General features: G+C 50.4%; 1 protein-coding gene across 2 annotated transcripts; it reads right to left on the bottom strand.

Moving 5' to 3' along the window:
* Positions 1-726: 726 nt before the first annotated feature.
* Positions 727-16,835, bottom strand: LOC124708511. Of its 2 annotated transcripts, none has more exons than XM_047240196.1 (2): positions 16,183-16,835; positions 727-964 (listed from the first exon to the last, which is right to left on the bottom strand). In XM_047240196.1, exons 1-2 carry the CDS (start codon positions 16,810-16,812, stop codon positions 890-892), a joined length of 705 nt encoding a protein of 234 aa, XP_047096152.1. In that variant the 5' UTR covers positions 16,813-16,835; the 3' UTR covers positions 727-889. The 2 variants fall into 2 exon arrangements, with proteins under 2 accessions (XP_047096152.1, XP_047096153.1); XM_047240197.1 differs by lacking the exon at positions 727-964 and adding an exon at positions 15,791-16,087.
* Between the last annotated feature and the right edge of the window lie 2,376 nt (positions 16,836-19,211).

Raw genomic sequence — 19,211 nt, 5'->3', positions numbered from 1 at the left:
CTATTCCTGACACCACCTATCGTTGGGTCAACTATGTACCTATACAAAGTCAAGGATATATTCTTGATAGGTTATTGTCTAGGGTGAAACTTTACCTTGGGTTGACCGTTGGTCAACCACTTACCAAGGTACGTGCTCCATCGGACTAGCTACCTCTGTGACTATCTTTCATAGTGATTTGTGCAATCCCGTTCCTAGATACCTTACTGAGCCAAGCCATACCCATAAAGGCTTGTGGATGTTCGGTAAGAACTAGCATCGGCGGCACTAAGGCTTGGTCCTAAACCAACTCAGGCAAGACTACCAATCCATTACACACAACAATCATTAACCAACCGATTATTTGCGCCCGAATCAGCCAACAAAAAACACCACAACTCATGTCCGCGCTAGTTGATAGAAATTACTAAATCTATTTCTAAATATAAGACATCATATATTTTGGAATGGATGTAGCAATTTACTTTGCAAAACACCGTATTGGCATTCTTTACTTTTTTAAGACCTTCCAACATATTATGATCCTAATTGACTTTTTGATTAAATGGTATTGTTCAACTTATGTTTATGTTAGACCACAAAATGCCATGCCACATCGCATTAAAAGCGCAGATTAATAAGCAGTTGAGCACAATGCAAGTGCAGATCAGAAGACGAGCAAGCAAGATCTACTTGCCAGCTAATAGTACTAGAAACATGCATATATAGTAACGTTAGTAGTACAAGCACGAATCCCTCGAAAAAAATGTAGTACAAGCACGAAGAAAGGACGTAACAACCTGATTATTAAAGCTAGCTAGAAACAAATACCAAGCTATGTACACGTCCATACGATTCAAGCATGCTATCTAAGGGATTCAAATCATCAGCCGTACGTTCTTCAACGAAGTTAAGTCTTCTTGCCAAGGAAAACATCAGTTAGGATGGTTTTGGACTGTAGCGAGGTCTTGAGAATCTCCAAACCCTGTAAATCCATATAAAGAAAATTGTAGAAACTGCATGTGAATTGGGAGACAGTGGTAGATGATGCACGGTCTCACCTCCGGTATCTTCATGTCTATCTATAAAAATGCCTGAACGCCTATCTTTTAAATTAAATATAGAGTCTTGTTTGAAACTTAGGTGTCGTTGCCTAATCGACGGTACCTCGGAGGAGGGATCCTCACGAGGGGGAGAAGAAGTAGGGGCCATAGGGCGGAGTGCACACGGGACGGTGGTACGCGAGTTACCCAGCTTCGGAACACCTGCACGATGACAGGGCCTACTGCTGCTTGTCTGGAATTATCTGGGCGCTTTCGCGTTGTTACAATGAGTTGTGGTTGTGCCTCTAGGGCTCCCGGGATCCGGCTTATAAAGGCGCACGGATCTAGGGTTTACATGGAGAGTCCTAGCCGGATTACAGACTGCCTAGCTACGGTACAATATCTTGCCGTGCACGTCACGGATCCGCCTTCCCTACACGTCGTCCTGGATCCGGATTCCTCATGGGCCTCCATGGATCCGGGTTACTCCTATGTCGGTACGGATCCGGCTTACTGATCCTGGGCTGGACTTCTTCCTTCATGATCAACAGCAACTGGGCCGCCCGATGGGCCACATGCCTCATCACCGTCTGTGGGCCACCCGGGCTTGCCGGATCTAGGCACTGTCGATGGTACACCCATGAAGTATACCCACAACAGTAGCCCCCAGAGTTCTCCGAGTTTCGCCTGCAGTTTCCGCTTCGCTGGTCCATCATGATCTCCGGCAAACGTTGGTAACGCGGAGAAACTTGAAAAACTCCAACTTTGCATTTTCTTCTTTTTCCAACTTATAGCCGGAAAATGCTCCCATCCCGCGGGACTTCATCCATCGACGTTCCAAAGAACACTTCCGGGTTACTCCCTGCTCGAATGAGAGACAACTTATTTTCACGGAATTACCCGGAATCTTAAAAGACTCAAACGGTTCCGGAAATTCTTCATCTTCAGATCATACTTAACAACGGAAGTTCCACATTTCCCGCGCACAACTTCCTCATTTCCCGCGCTAAATTTTCGCAGATGCAAATCTTCAGCCGGAATTTTCGGGAGTGCATGGTTAAGTTACCTCCACGTCGTTTTACCGCAGTTGACCTAAACACGTGTCATCCATCCAACGGCGTGACCGTTCAGTTTCCACCGTTGGATCCGGATCCCGAATCTCCGAGCGCGGCCTATAAATACCCCGCGGCCCGGTAAAAATCCATTCTTTCACCCCCTCTCACCACATCGTCTTCCTCCTCGCGCCGCGCCGCCCGCCAGATCTCGGTTCCGGCGAGCTTCGCCACGGTGAACTTCGTGCGCCGCCGAACCAAGGCTCCCCTCGCACCAAGATTCCCACGTTTGAACGAGAAACTCGCTCCACCGCCGATTCGTGGTCACGCGGGTCGATTTCCTTCAAGTTCGGCGACCTCATCTTCGCCGGAGCTCCGTCGAGCCACCGCGCCATTAGCGGTAAGTACGCCGGCCTTGTAGAAGACAACCTAGTGTAGGAGATAGACTTAGCGATCCGGGTACTCAAACACTTTGTATGGGTGCAGCCGGAAGCATGCCACTCGAATCGTCACTTTGTACTGGTAGCTCTTCGAGTAGCCCGGATCCCAACCAAATAGAACCCATATGCCCGGATCCCATATCATTCCTGCCGCCATATGTTTCCGACATCAGACTAGCTCAACCTTTTTCCGCATCTTCCAGCACCGCTCCAAACCGGATCCCTACCCTCCAAGAGCTCCAAGAAGAACTCGAGGGACAAGCTCGGATGGCGGCAAAGGTGCAGGAGGCGGAAAACAAGAAGGCGTCCAAGGCCCGGATCCGCGAAGGAGAACGGGGTCAATGGTGGCCTTGCGCAACTACCGACGTGGAGCTTAGAGAGCTCCAGAATGAGGGCATGATCTCCACACATTGGAGTTTCACTCGTGACTCCGACGTCCCCAAGCCAGAAGCCGGAGAAATTGTCATGACTAAGGCTTGGGTGGAACGCGGGCTGTCACTTCCCTGTTCGGAATTTTTTCTCTCCATCCTCAACACCTACGGGCTCCAGCCCCACAACATCTGCCCAAATTCATACCTTCTCTTGTCCAACTTCGTGACTCTCTGCGAAGGACATCTTGGGATCCGGCCAGATGTCAAGTTGTGGCAATTCTTTTTCCGAGTGAAGAAAGAAACCAAGGACAAAGCAATGGTGAACTGCGGAAGCATGACGTTTATGCTCCACCCTAACCGTATGTATCCTCCCCACGATTCACACGAATCCGACCGATACTGGAATGCCGGATGGTTCTATGAGAAGAATGTTTCTGTTCCGGATGTCCACGAAGGCCTGCCCCAGTTCGTCAACGAACCTCCGGAAGAACTTGCAAGCTGGAGCTTTGTCCCTCCACTCGCCCTGACCCCAACCTTGGAGAAGGCTGCGCGGAGAATCTCCTGGCTAGTCCACGACGGACTGACCGGAGCCCAGCTCACACTTAGCTGGTTCTCCCGGAGAATCCAGCCTCTACGCTACAACGCGCGCCTGATGTGCGCTTATACCGGGGCGGACGATCTTCTCCGGGTTACCCGCCACGATCTCCCGGCCGATTCTCTGAAGAGAAGGATCAAGACGCTGGTGAAGATTCCGAGGGGCCAACAGGTCCCGGAACTGTTCAAGGACATTTACACGAACGACCAGTGTCCTCCGGTAAGCTTTGTTCTTTTCGCTGCTTCAAACTTCACAAGTTTTTTTGATGTTTAACTCTAACTCTTGTTCATTTTCCTTCCAGCTCAACACTTTGGCGGAGGAAAACTTCCGCACCATCATTCGCGTCCCCGTCACCGGCGACACGGCGGAGGAGGCTCCGGAAGACGACGAGGAGGAAGAGGACCAGGCACCCCGCAAGGCGGCCCCTCGACCTACAAAGCGTCCCCGCGCCAAAGCTTCCGGCTCTGAAGCCGGAGCTAGCGGCGAGGCCTCCGCCAAGAAACCGAAGACGACAAAACCACCTCCGCTAGATTCAAGGAAAGCGGAGCGTGCGCGTCTAAGAATGCTCTCGACAGCTGGCCAGGGCACACGCCCCATCATCCCCGGCGCCCCGTAAGTTTCCGAACATGATGCCATTTTAACTTTAGCGAAATTATCTCCTGTCTAAACCCTTTCACTTGTTTGCAGGAATCCGAAAACCGCTGCCACGCGGACCACCAGCCAGGAGCCCATCACAAAATACATGAAGAAATCTCCGGCTGTTGGTCCCTCTACTCCAGTTCCACCAAGCGTCTCCCACCCAACTCCCCAACCGTCGCCCCCTCAGGCTGATCCATCTCCCCCACCTGCCGCAAACACTCCACCGGAAATAATTCCGGTTAGCAGCGGGCATGCGGGCGAAGAAGATCCTAAGGCCAAAGGCCCTGCCCAAGAAGAGGCGGAAAAACAAGGCCAAGGAGAGGTTGAAGTAACTTCTTCCGAGAAAGCTGGAGAGGGCGCTGGCGACATGGTCGTTTTTCCGAAGAACTTTGGAGATCCGGCTGACACCACTTCCACCCCCAAGGCGTATGCCACTAAGTTTTTCAACAAGCTGACTGAGGCGGAGAAGTGGGAGCTTGAACAAGACCTGCTCAACGCCATGCTGAACAACGCCTGGGGGAAGCCTGATTCCAGGACATCGGAAATCCAGGACTTCAAGAAAAACGTTGGCCAGTTCTGCGACCAACTCATCTGCAAGCAAAAGGTACTCCCCAGTAGCCCCCAAGCATGTAAGCGGAAACTCAAAAAGTAGTTAGCGCTTAGATGCTTAGAGAAAGATTACTTCCGGGAAAGTTTTTTAGAATGGACCAGTAGCCCCCAAGCATTATGGCGGAAAGGTTCCGGCAATGATGCTTTAAAAGAAACCACTGCTACAGGCGGAATTTTTACTCCTGCACTGTTTAAATTTTACAGGAACAACAGGCGCTGCACTATGAGCTGCACAAGAACATTGCCCTGCAGCGCCGCGTTACTTCGAGTCGAGCGGAAAATATCCGGACCCTGAAGGATGAGAATGCAGAACTGGCCAAACAACTGGCGGACGCCCAAGGTTGGTTTCCGCCTTCTTCGTCATTAACCAAATTCCGACTTCAAATTTGCTGTTAACTTATGTTATTATAGGCGCATCCTCCTCCCTTGCAACAGCTTCGTCTGAACTTGAGAACCTGCGCTCCTCGTACCAAGAGTTGGAGACGAAGCTAAAGGAGGCGGAACTTAAAAGGGAGCAGGCCGAAAAGCAGCTGGCGGAGAAAAACTCTGAGCATATCAGGGAAAAGGGCGAGCTGGAACTGAAAAAGAATGCTGATAGCGAGACCATCAGGAGACAGCAAAAAGAGCTCAATGGACTCCGGAAATATATGGAGACGGCGGAGCAGCACTGGGACTTGCTCAATGAGAACATCTTGGGTATGATATCGGAACCTTGTCAAGATATTTGCTCCGATTTTATTTTACTTTGCGCTCAAATTGCGTGCTTATATCCTGATTATCTTTTATGCAGAGCCGCTTGGGTACCCGGAACAGCGCCGGAATTTGTTCCCACGGGACGACCTTCTGCAACTCGCGGGCGATGACTGCAAAGATCTCATCTCCGCCTCCCGCAAGATATGCTATAACTTGAACATCAAGAGGAGCCGCACTTGCGACGTGCGCAAGCTTGTTGGTAAGATGGATGTTCTGCCGGAGCTGGTGACAGATCTGCAAGCATCTTCAGCCCGAGGCGCAGCTGCAATGGCCTTGACCATGTGCCTAGCACATACTCCGGGTCTTGATCTTGATGAAGTGACCACGGGCGTTCCTCCGGATGCGGATGTTGGCGCGCTGCTGGATGCAGTGAGCGGCTACGACACCCGTATCGCGCGCAGGATCCAGCACGAGGAATTCTACGACAAGGTCGTCCTCCCTGCGGACGAGCCCTTAGAAGCGGAACTTCAAAAGGAACTCGAGGCCAAGGCGCGACCTGCGGAATCCGGAACCCAGTTTACCTGGACCAGCTCCAAGGATGCTCCCCAAGAGGAACCCAAGACCAGCACCGCTGCTTCTGAAGAGAAAGAAAGTGAAGAAGACGTGTCTTCTCCGGCCGAAGGCGCCAAGGAACAGGATCCAGAGGGCAAGACTTCTCCGGCTAAGGGGGAGTGAAAACTTTTATTCCTGCGGGAAAAACAATGCATCATTTTGGCCCCAGCGAGGGTTTGTAATAAGACTTTAAATTTTTAAGTAGCTAGGAACGAAACGATTATGCATGGGGCGGAAACACTTATCCTGCTATCCGTTAAATATTATGTGCATGTTTCGTTTTATGTCGGAAAGCAAGTGCTGACTTCGTTATTTTCCGGCTTGCCCGCTTGACCTTCCACGAGCCGGAAGACCTTAGCCGGAAACGCTCGCCAGCGGCGACGAAGCCCAATGGCAGTCCGTCCATAACCGCGGAAACAAGCCCCCAGGCATAGGTGCCGGAAATCGCTACTAGGAATCCACGGGTTCGCAACAGATAACAACTTAATCAGAAAACTTAAGCTTACGTCCTAAAGGACAATTTTTGAAAATCACAACTTTCATACACGCCTAGGCGGAAATATCCAGCTCTGCGGTTTTAGTCGGAAAAAACATACACGATCTAAAATGAACCCGTAAAGGAGGTAAAAGACTCAAAGAGTGAACCATAAGCTTTATTTCATTGATCATGTATAACTATTACAGAGTTTAGGACTCGGAAAATATATGCTAAGTGTAGAAAGGACGTAGCTGTGCGATGTTCCAAGGGCGATCTGTTTCATCGTAGATGTCATCCGGATCCTCACGCTTGCGTTTCCGGTGCCAGTTAGCAGGTCTATCCCTCAGCTCGCGGAAATCAACAAGGTAGTATGACCCGTTATGAAGCACTTTGCTAACTACGAAGGGTCCTTCCCATGGAGATTGCAGCTTATGGTCTTTCACCTGTCGAAGGCGGAGGACCAGGTCTCCTGCCATAAAGGAACGTTTCCGAACTCGACGACTGTGATAGCGTCGGAGCTTCTGCTGGTAAATGGCGGAGCGCTGGTCAGCTAAGTTCCGAGCTTCCTCGATCAGGTCCACAGATAGCTGTCTGGCCTCATCAGCTGTTTCTTCATTGTAGGCGGAAACTCGCGGTGAGTCGTGGATGATGTCGGAAGGAAGCACGGCTTCGGATCCGTATACCAGGAAAAATGGGGTAAACCCTGTTGATCTGTTAGGGGTAGTTCGTAAACTCCACGAACAGCTTCCAACTCGTCGGCCCAAGCTCCGGCTGCTCGTCGCAGCGGTTCTTCAAGGCGCGGCTTAATTCCCGATAATATTAGACCGTTAGCCCTTTCAACCTGACCGTTAGATTGTGGATGAGCCACAGAGGCAAGGTCCAGTCGGATCCCCATTGTGTCACAATAATCCCTTAACTCTCCTTGAGCGAAGTTTGTGCCATTATCTGTGATTATGCTGTGTGGGATGCCGAATCTCATCACGAGGCTGCAGACGAATTTTAGTGCCGTAGCACCATCGGCTTTTCTCACTGGCTTAGCCTCGATCCATTTGCTGAACTTGTCAACGGCGACCAGGAGGTACTCAAAACCGCCAGGAGATGATCTTTTTAACTTACCAACCATATCGAGCCCCCAGACCGCAAACGGCCAGGTGATAGGTATGGTCTTCAGCTCTTGGGCTGGAGCGTTTGGCTGAGTAGCGTAGTACTGACAGCCTCGGCAGGTCTTGACTATTTTATCAGCGTCTTCTTTAGCTGTAAGCCAATAGAAACCTAACCGAAAAGCTTTTGCAACGAGTGATCTAGGAGCGGCATGATGCCCGCAATCCCCTGCGTGGATCTCTCTGAGGATTTCAATGCCATCTTGATTAGAGACGCATTTAAGAAATACCCCTGCTGCACTTCGTTTGTAGAGCTGTCCATCAACTATTGTGTAGGTTCTTGCTCGTCTGACGATCTGTCATGCGAGGACCTCGTCCTCTGGCAACTTCTGATCGATGAGGTAGTCCAGGAAAGGCTGTGTCCAAGCCGGAATGATAGCCATCACTTCCCTAGCCGGAGACACTGCCACCTCTGGATTTTCCGGGTTAGCGCCCTTAACTGAGGGTATCCGGAGATGCTCCAGGAAAATGCCAGGCGGAATTTGTTTCCTGCCGGATCCGAGCTTGGATAGCATGTCTGCCGCTGTGTTATCGTCTCTCCTGACGTACTTGACTTCGTATCCGAGGAAGCACTTGGCGATCTCGTCAACTTCGTCTCTGTAGGCCGCCATGACAGAATTTCGCGTTCCGGGTTCCGGCTACTTGTTGTGCCACCAGGTCGGAATCTCCACAGCATATGATGTGCTTGATTCCAATTTCCTTAGCGATGCGCAGACCGTGTAGTAGAGCCTCATATTCCGCCATGTTGTTTGTAGCTTCGAAGTGGATCTGCAGAACATACTGCAGTTCTTCTCCGGTAGGGGACTTCAGGGTGACTCCGGCTCCTGAGCCTTGATGCTGCTTGGATCCGTCGAAGTGCATGACCCATGTTTCTGGTTCCGGCTCCAGACTTGCATCCGGAGCTTCTGTCCAATCTGCAACGAAATCTGCCAAGACTTGGGATTTAACCGCAGTCCTGGGCTTGTAAGCGATGTCGAAGGCGGATAATTCGATGCCCCATTTAGCCGTACGTCTCGTTGCGTCGGCGTTGTTGAGAATTGTTGACAGCGGAGCCTTGCTCTAGCGATTGCTTGGATGCTCTTGGAAGTAGTGCCTCAGCTTCCGGCTGCCCAGGAACACTCCATAGGCGAGCTTCTGAAAGTGAGGGTACCTTTGTTTTGACTCCGTCAGCACCTCGCTTATGTAGTAGACAGGTCTCTGGACGTCATATTCATGACCTTCTTCCTTTCGCTCCACCACGATGACGAGGCTGATGACTTTGTTGGTAGCTGCCAGATAAAGGAGCATTGGCTCTGACTCTGCTGGAGCTGCCAAGATAGGTGGGGAGGTAAGTATTTCCTTCAACCCTCGAAGAGCTGCGTCGGCTGCGTCGTCCCAGACAAATTTGTCTGTTTTCTTCAGCAACTTGTACAGAGGTAGCGCCTTCTCGCCAAGATGGCTAACAAACCTACTGATTGCTGCAACACAACCAGTTAGTCGTTGCACATCTTTGAGACAAGTTGGCCTTTTGATACACAGGATTGCCTTGATCTTTTCCGGGTTAACCTCAATGCCTCTGTGAGAGACTATGAAGCCAAGGAGTTTTCCGGCTGGCACGCCAAAGACGCACTTCAGCGGATTCAACATCATCTTGTACTCGCGGAGATTGTCGAAGGTTTCGTGAGGTCGCTGATCAAGTCGGATCCTTTCCGGGTCATGACCGCGATGTCGTCGACGTAAGCGTGCACATTCCGGCCAATTTGGTCCTTCGAGCACCGCTGCATCGTACGTTGGTAAGTAGCACCTGCATTTTTCAAACCAAAAGGCATAGTAACATAGCAGTAAGTACCAAACGGGGTAATGAACGAAGTCGCCTTTTGGTCGGATTCCTTCATCCGGATCTGATGATACCCGGAATACGCATCAAGAAAACACAGAAGTTCCGCCCCCGCCGTCGAATCAATGACTTGGTCAATGCGCGGCAAGGGGAACGGATCCTTCGGGCAATGTTTGTTCAAGCCAGAGTAATCGATGCACATTCTTAGTATTTCAGAGTTCTTTTTGGGTACAAGGACGGGATTCGCGACCCAATCGGTGTGGATAACTTCTATTACAAAACCTGCTTCTAGTAACTTTGCTAGTTCCATTCCTATGGCGCGGCGCTTCTTATCTCCAAAGCGTCGCATAGCTTGCTTCACTGGTTTGGCCCCCGGGTTTATGTTGAGGTAGTGCTCGGCGAGTTCCCTAGGTACTCCGGACATGTCAGAAGGTTGCCATGCGAAGATATCCATGTTAGCGCGGAGGAACTCGACGAGCGCGCTTTCCTATTTGGGGTCCATGTTGGCTCCGACTGAAACCTGCTTGGAAGAGTCACCTGGAATGAGGTCGTGCTTCTTGGTTTCTATCGCGGGCTTGAAGGAGGTTTTCTGCTCGGAGATCTGTTTTTTGGTGGTCTGCATCTCAGTCGGATCCACCGCGGCTCTGTAGCCTTTCAGCTCTTCTCCGGATATCACAGACTCTGCGAAGGCGGCTTCGCCTAACTCGCACTCATGAGCCTTTTTGTAGTCTCCGGATACGGTAATCATACCTTTAGGACCCGAATCTTGAGCTTGTTGTAGATGTAGCACGCTCTTGCGTGGAACTTGTGGTAGGTGGGCCTGCCGAAGATGACGTGGTAGGAGCTCTTGAAGGGCACAACTTCAAACGTGATCTTTTCTTCGCGGAAATTATGAACATCGCCAAAAGCCACGGGAAGTGTGATGCTGCCGAGGGAGTTTGCCTTCTTACCCGGAACCACACCATGAAACTCAGTGGTGCTGTGTTTGAGCTGTTCCTTGGTGAGGTTCATCCGCTCTAGAGTCTCCAGGTACATGATGTTCAAGCTGGCTCCGCCATCCATGAGGCACTTGGAGAAGTCATACCCATCTATGCGGGGACTTACAACCAAGGCGTAGCATTCTTTTGGCACAATTGCGGGGTGATCCTTCCGATCAAATGTGCACGGGATTTCCGACCACCTGACGTACTGCGGCACAGCCGGAACTATGGCGTTCAGGATCCGGGTAGCTGACTTGGAGGCGCGTACTGTTGGGGTTCCGAGGAAAGTGTGGTAAGCCCCCACGCTCTTTTTGTCGAATGGGTTGGATTTTCCTGCGGATCCTGCCTTGGGATCCGGCGAGTTATCATCCTCCTCCATCGCCTCGGAACTGTCATCCTCTTTGTCTTTGTTCTTGCCCTTGCCACCTTTTCCGCGAGGGCGGTGCTTCCGGGCGCGCTTGTATCCGGCCTCCGGGTCGTTCTTTAGATCATTGACCCACTTGCAGTTGCGGTTGGTATGAGTGGACTTCCCTGTAACCGGATCCAGATGGGCCAGGCAGGGCATGTCTCTGTACTCCTCATAGGTTTGCGGAGCGCGGGATCCGGCAGCAGGTGACCTCGGAGGTATGCTCGCCGACCCCCGCCGGCTCCGCCTCCGCGTCCGCGTCCTCTTCCGCCTCCCTGGACCTCCGCGTTGAAACGCCATGGCGACCATCTCGGATCCGCCACTCTTCCGGTCATCGTGGTTCTTGCGCTTATGGCTGCTGCTGCCGCCGTTGTCACGGTTCTTCTTTTGTTGATGCAGGGGGATTGCCGTAGGCCGCGAGATCACCGCCCGCGTCGTCATCGGCGGCAGTGTGATCGCTAGCGATGGTGATCATGTCATCCAACGTCAGTTTATTTGCATTGACCAAGCAAGTTAGCTTGTGTCGCAGCAATCCTCCTCGCTGCAAGCCCCCAATGAAAGCGTGCATTGCTGTGCGGTTGTCGACGTTCTCGCACTCGTTTCTGCATGCCAACCATCGGGTGAGGAAGTTCCTCGATGTTTCGCCCTTCTTCTGGATGCATGCCTGTAGGTCGCTTGTTGTGGCGGGTCTCTTGTAGGTTCCCCTGAAGTGTTTCTCAAAAGCGTTCTTCAGGTCGAACCAGCAAAAGATGGAGTTCTTCTCGAGGTCACTGAGCCAGATCCGGGCTGGACCTACAAGGTACAACTGGAGCATGCGGCGGCGATGTTAGGGGTTCCTCCGGCGAAGGTTACAGCATTGTAGTAATCCTCAATCCAGGTATCCGGCCTTTCGGTGCCATCATAATGCTTCAGATTTCCGGGTAGCTTGAGGTTCATCCTTGGCTTTGGTTCCTCTCGAATCATCCTGCCAAAGCACTTCGGACCAATGTAGTCGGTTCTGTACTCGTTAAGGCGGTCCCGCGCGTCGCGCGAGCCGTGGCGAGGAGACTTTGAGCGAGAGCGAGATCTCCGGCCATTGCCTCCGCCTCCACCTCCGCCGCCACCGCTAGGTGGTGGTGAGGAGACCTGCGAGGTGGGCGGTCCGACTTTTGCTTCCGCCATCCGAATCTCCTCGGCCTTCCCGGTGCCGGCTCCGGCTCCTGTGGCTGCCTTCGCCTTGGCGCTGGCTACCCTGGTCGTTCCGGCGAGGCTCCGGGTCACGGCTCCGGCGAGGCTCTGGGTCCCGGCTCCGGCGAGGTTCAGGGTCGCGGCTCCGACGAGGTTCTGGATCGCGGTTCCGGCGAGGCTCTGGACCGCGGTCTTCATTCCGACTCCTCCTGGGCTCGGGCTCATGAACATTGTTCTGGTTCCGGCGAGGTTCCGGCGATCGCTCCCTGTTCCTGTTTCTTGGCAGCACGTTGTCGCGGATAATAATCGCACCATGCCCTGGGGGCCTGGAGTTTCCGGCTGGACTACGGCGGCGAGGGGGTCGCGGGTAACCGTTGGGCGGAGGAGAGGGGTTGCGGTATTTGTCTCTTCCGGAGTACATCGCCTCCTTTCCCTTTCTTGGATCCGACGGAGGCGTCTGTGAGGGAACGGGGATCGGATTTGGGTGTTCCCTGGCCCTTCTTCTGCGCTCCGAGGATCCGGTGTGTGATTCATCGTCGGGATGCCGATCGGTGCGGGCGTCCTTCTGCGCGGTAGATACACAGTTATCCGGATTGGATTCCAACCTGCGCGGAGTATCCGCCTTGCTCGCTGCTCGCATTGCTGAAGCGACAAGTGTGCGGAGATAGTTGATATCAACTTCTTCGTCCTTCTTCTTCAGCAATTCCGCTGCTTCTCGCATGTTGTCCTTTGGAGTTTCCAGCGGCCGGTGATCTGCGGGCGTGTTGAAGGGTATCCCGCGAGGCGGAATTGCTTCTCTAACAATACGATCGGCCTCCGCCTCGCGCATAGATCATCTTTACTTCCCACTCAGCCCTCATGCTCTTGACCTGCTCGAGTGTGGCAGTAATCTCGCGGTCCTGTCTATCGAAGTTTTCCAGCCAGGCTGCATGATCTGCCCTTCCTACCTTTAACGCAGCTTCGGTATCGGCGAGCCTCTTGGCTGTGGCCAGCATTTCCTTTCTGGCGGTCTCTAGAGCCTCCAGATCTGCGGCGTCGCCCGGGGTTATAGGTGTGTTAAGAACTGCTCGCGCCGCCACCTCTTCTGCTGACAGGATTTCCTCCGAGGAAGAATCCCTTTGGGGTCGCACCCGAGACATTGGAGATCCTTGTTGGGATGGTTGAGGGTCGGATTGGCTGACTTGGTCTCCAGATCCAGTTTGTCCCAGCACTGCTACCGTTGCGAGAACCTGCTTAGGCTGGGCGGAGTCGACTTCAGGCTGATCGCCGAAACCGTACTCCCCCAGCTTGCGGACGAAGTTATCAGATTCCATGGAGGGGGTATCTCCGGAAATTGGGCTCAGATTGCCCAAAATCGACTCTTCAACCGGAGCTTCGCTTTCTCCGACAGGCTGAGCCTGATCCGGATCTGCGCCGTTTTCCGGTGCCTCTACCTGCTCAGGACCAGCTCCGTCTTCTTGAGGGGCGGTTCCGGCGGTATGGGCCAAGAAGTGTACGAAGTGGCACCTCTGCTTTTCTAACACCTGGGAGACCCAGGCGGATCTGCATTGGTCTTCCACCTTTGTTTCCTGCTCAGGGGCGGATTGGGTGGGCTTTGAAATTTCCAGATCCAAGGCGGAATCTTCCTTGGGAAGCTCCTGCATCTCAGATCGGATCTTCGCGACAGCCGTCCAGCTCGCGGCGGTCGCGTCTGCGTTACTTACCGGTGGGTTTCCGTCGGAATCGACGGTTTCCCGATGAAGATGTGAATGCCGCCAATTGGGACGATGGAGAGCTTGACGGGGTTTGTCCTAGCCGGAATCCAGCACTCATCCGGAGGGACGATCGGCAGATTCCCGGCGTAAAGGACGCGCCCCACAGCGATGGTGTCGTCGTAGCTTCCCATGGCGGAACCCTCCCGGTTCCGGCCTCCAGACGCCACAGGCCCCACGGTGGGCGCCAACTGTCGTTGCCTGATCGACGGTACCTCGGAGGAGGGATCCTCACGAGGGGGAGAAGAAGTAGGGGCCATAGGGCGGAGTGCACACGGGACGGTGGTACGCGAGTTACCCAGCTTCGGAACACCTGCACGATGACAGGGCCTACTGCTGCTTGTCTGGAATTATCTAGGCGCTTTCGCGTTGTTACAATGAGTTGTGGTTGTGCCTCTAGGGCTCCCGGGATCCGGCTTATAAAGGCGCACGGATCTAGGGTTTACATGGAGAGTCCTAGCCGGATTACAGACTGCCTAGCTACGGTACAATATCTTGCCGTGCACGTCACGGATCCGCCTTCCCTACACGTCGTCCTGGATCCGGATTCCTCATGGGCCTCCATGGATCCGGGTTACTCCTGTGTCGGTACGGATCCAGCTTACTGATCCTGGGCTGGACTTCTTCCTTCATGATCAACAGCAACTGGGCCGCCCGATGGGCCACATGCCTCATCACCGTCTGTGGGCCACCCGGGCTTACCGGATCTAGGCACTGTCGATGGTACACCCATGAAGTATACCCACAACATTAGGTATGGCAAAGTCATGCACCATGGACCAAAAAGGTGCAAAATTTTGAGTTATTAGCAATACACTCTGTCGAGCCATATAAGAATGGCAAGATTAAGGTACGACAAATGCCATAGCTTGCCATAATGGGTCCTTTGTCACTGCAAGTAGGTACTGTCCGTTTGCTAAACTGTAAGCAAACTCAGCTTCGGATTCATGGGCGTCATTGGGTACCTGATGTCGCTCAAGTCCTAGGTCACCCTCAACCTCCCGTCGGTGAGTGTGGGTGCCAAGGTGGCCACATACACGACGTTGGCGAGGGTGTGCTCGGCGTCAGCAAGAGCGCGTCATTCTGGGTTCTGGTCAGTACAAGGCTGGTCGTGTCGCGATGGCCGTGCTTTTCTTAGCTGACGTCGTGGGCCTAACCGGCACGCTATTCAGCTTCTGATATCATGCTTGTGCTACCTCAGGGTCTGCTCCAAGATCAGGGGCGACACCGGTATGGGATTGGCGCAATTATATACCTCCCATTAGAAGCGTCTTTTAAAATGCAATGGCTATAAGCATATTTGATTTTTTTATTAGTATGTGGCTATCTTTTCAACATTTGTGAATATTTAATTGTAATTTATATTTACATAAAAGACATATGTGATAAAAGAACGTAAACTACCGTGACAAGGCACGGGCACTCCACTAGTAGTATCTATTGTATCTAGGATGACAAAGATTAGGGGTCAAAATCATGCCAAAATTATCGGGATTAACTAACATTATATAACATAACTTTTTTTTTTCAAATTATTCATGCACCGGCTTGTCCAATGGCAGATGGAGTTTTTTCACGATCTTGGAGCGTGTGGAGTTTTTTCACGGTCGGCCAGGAATGTTGAAGAGATGCGTCTTCGTATAGGCATTGGAGCGATTTCGGTGGTGGTGGTAAAAGCTTTTTCAGTTTTAGGTGCCCTCTTCTTTGAGCCTTTGCGGTATGTTCCGTTGCCGATGGCCAGCGGTGCTCTTTGGAACACCCTGGCCAGATCAGGTGGCAGACTGAGTCTATGGCACAACCAGGCATGGTGCTCTATGGATCTAGGCGGGGCGGCTTGGCATTGTTCTTCTATTTTTTTTAAGACCTTCCATCATGCTATGATCCAACTTGATTTTTTAATTAAATGGTATTGTTCAACTTATGTTCATCTTAGACCACAAAATGCCATTCCACATCGTATTGAAAGCGTAGATTTAGAAGCTGTTTAGCACAATGAAAGTGCAGATCACAAACCAGCAAGCGAGATCTACTTGCCAGCTAATAGTACTAGAAACATGCATATATAGTAACAATAGTAGTACAAGCACGAAGAAAGGACATAACAACCTGATTATTGAAGCTAGCTAGCAACATAGGCCAAGCTACGTACACGTCCATACGATTCAAGGCTAGCTCAAGCACGCTATCTGAGGGATTCAAATCATCAGCCGTTGTTCAACGAAGTTAAGTCTTCTTGCCAAGGAAAACATCAGTTAGGACAGTTTTGGACTAGCGAGGTCTTGAGAATCTCCACACCCTGTAAATGCATGACGGAACAGTTGACAGTTCCACAAAGAAAATGGTAGAAAATGCATGTGAATTGAGAGACAGTGGTAGATGATGCATGATCACCTCCTTGTACCCGATCTGCACAGTCCTCTCTTGGAGCGCACCTAGGTCCCTCACCGCGACGGTGTTGAGCAGCGCAATGCTGGAGATGTTTGACATGGGAAATATCTTTAGGTCATCTGTCACCGTGTATGTCACCATGCCACCCTGCACTAACCCTTTCGCTTCTTGGGTCACAGGCTCAGATGGCACATACTGGGAATCCGCCAACATCTGGTTTCCACACATCGGGCACCGAGCACCTCTCTCTTCCGTAACGTAGTTGCGGCAGCTGGAGTAGGTATAGCCGCTGCATCTGAAGAATCTTTTCATGGCCGGGGATGGCTCCGGCAAGCGGAAGAAAGATCTGTTGGACTTCGCTGCAGGGGACAGCACGGTAGGACTTAGCATGGCGTCCTTGACAGCGCCGGGCTGGATATAGGGATCATCAAGTTTCTCGACGCTGGTGTAAAGGTTGCCGATGCAGCCAACCATGGAATCCTTTCCCAGTAGCTTCACGGCCGTGCCGGATGGCATGGTGAGGAGGGAAAAGAGGAAGTCGACAGCGTCTTTGTGGGCCTCCGCGAACACCACGCGCGGGCGTGGCGGGCTGGAATCGATAAGGAGCTTCATGGTGACGAGGGTCATTGCCATCTTGGAGCTCAACAAACACCTATTTTCTCAGGTTAAGTTGATTACTTGGTGGATGGAATGGTCTAATATATATATGGCGTGGCCAGCACTTGGATGATACAGTGATATGCTACATCCACATCATAACATTTTGTTCTCATATCTTTATATATACTAATTTGAGTCTCCATATGAACAATCATACTAATCCAAATCATCAAGAAATCACTCGATTAGGAAAACTCCACGAAAACAAATCAATTCAAACCCATGTAAAAAATGAGTCCTAGGAGCCAAAAAATAAATCAACTGCTCCTATAGCAGTTTTTTAGAAGACAATAATATTGTTCCTATTGTATTAGATCTTAGTAACTTGAAATACGGAGTATGTACATATTGTATCGCCATGATTATGGTCATTAATGTTGTGAAGACTAAGTTTTTAATATGCAGGTGCCTATACGATAGCATTGGTATTTTCTCACTATATAGATGACTATGATATCTTTGCGTGACACAACCATGCATTATTTATTGAGTAAATTTCATCTATGGTCACTTATCTTGAACATGGCGCTCAAATTGGTCTTTGTACATAGAAAACCCCACATGGGGACACCACAGAAAAGAATGAACATTGTAGATATTCCATTGAAGCCGACCAACGTATCAGTCAGTCACAAGCTCATGAACACCTGGACCCACAAAAAAATTGCAAATGCCAAAAATTCTAGTAAATATTTTTTTGGCTCGTCGGGTGATCATCGATGATCTTCTCCTTTTGCTACTTATAAGGGAGAATATATAAATGAAAATCACTGATTAAGTTTTGGTTCTTCCATCACATTCAAATGGAGTAGAATCATATACGCCGGTCTCATGCATTAAGAATAAATGTTGGTAAATCACTACCAAAATTTACCGTCACCAATAATATTGTGATGCTTTGTAGCAAAATGTGGATGCAAATATCTCTCTCTTAAAAAATAAGTCTATTCCCGCAGGTCCTTCCATCCTAATGTTAACCTTATTGTTTAAGCTTTCTTGGTGATCAGAAGATAGAATAAGAACATGATTCATATGGAAATAATAATGGCAACTCTCTGAGATTCTCTAATTGTGTCTGACAAGTGCACGCAAGCATATCGCTATCTCCAAAATGACAGGCACATCACACATGCATGCATGCATGCATAATTAGGAGAATATACTCATGGAAGCGCTATACACTGATTTTCTCTCTCAGTTAACGAAATTAATATACACCATCATTATCTGGTCCCATGAAAAATGGTGATCCCTTTTATCTCGGTCACTGCGATTAATCTAAACTATTATAATTCCATCCGACCAAATGAACAGTGTAGATCTTTTCTTTTTCTCTTGTTCATCATGGCATTTTCCTGTTTTTTTATTAATGTGGCACCTTCAATCTCTCATGTTCTTGATATACGTAGATTTGATGTTGTAGTTTATCATTCTCTCTTCTTGTTTAATCTACTCCTTCGCATTTCTCAATCAGGGTATATGATACTACTCAAAACCAATCTGAGGAAAAAGATAAAAGAAATGATTTTTTTTTTAATATGGCCATCTGCCTTCATCCCACAGACAATACGTTCTCAGCAAATATGCTCAAGCTACCTTTAGAGCATAAAAAAAAGGTGTCTCATTTATGCCTTGCTGTTGTAATTTGTGTGGCACTTATGCACACAATATAGCATGAAGGAAAGGCAGAGGATATCATTCCCTTGCAAATTGTCAGCAATGACAAGGCCGAGAGATTGTCAAGTCTTTTGCGTTCGTATTTTGTCCAATTCTTCATTTTTTTAGGCTACAAATATAGCTTTATTCATGAACAAAGGTCAGGTTTACGAAAGCAGACTGCAATAGAGGGAAGACATGTTGTGGGACAGAGCCTTCCCAGGTGCCGAGCATGCCATTACAATGGCCTAGATGTGCCAACGTAGGGGCCACACAGTTGCTTCCTCCATTGGAGAAATAGAATACCTTCAGGCATGAGCGGAACTAGATCCTTAATTTCAGAGATCACAAAACAAAGGCCGGAGAGGTTCCTGGAGGCTTGATTCAGTGCAGCAGAGAGGGTGGCACCGTCAGTTTCCACAATCTCCTTGCCATGAAGGCAGGGCATGTAGGCTTTAAGTCCAGCACGGCAGGCATGGGCTTCGGCGTCAGCGCACCCATGGAGAGAGACGACACCGGAGATTGAGATTGTGCCATTGTCAACCTCTTCATTTTTAATAATTAACTACATGTAATCTATAATAACTAAATTGGAGCAACCCACTAAAGGCATTTCTCTCAGCATGCAAAAGAGCACGGAAAAGTAAAACATCTGCTGGGGCCACAGCACATCATGCCCAACTGAAAGGAAAGAACTGGAGATATAGCCCTAGCGC

This window comes from Lolium rigidum, chromosome 4 (genome assembly GCF_022539505.1).
Source record: "Lolium rigidum isolate FL_2022 chromosome 4, APGP_CSIRO_Lrig_0.1, whole genome shotgun sequence".
NCBI lineage: Eukaryota > Viridiplantae > Streptophyta > Magnoliopsida > Poales > Poaceae > Lolium > Lolium rigidum.
The sequence above is the reverse complement of the archived record's forward strand: the minus strand, read 5'-3'. Positions and strand labels throughout refer to the sequence as shown.

Bases quoted from the DNA above. Each gene is read 5' to 3' on its own strand.
- LOC124708511 (XM_047240196.1), bottom strand. From the start codon at position 16,812: ATGGCAATGACCCTCGTCACCATGAAGCTCCTTATCGATTCCAGCCCG. The intron at 965-16,182 runs GTGATCATGCAT...ATGGATTTACAG, and splicing joins TGCAGATCGGGTACAAGGAG to GGTTTGGAGATTCTCAAGAC.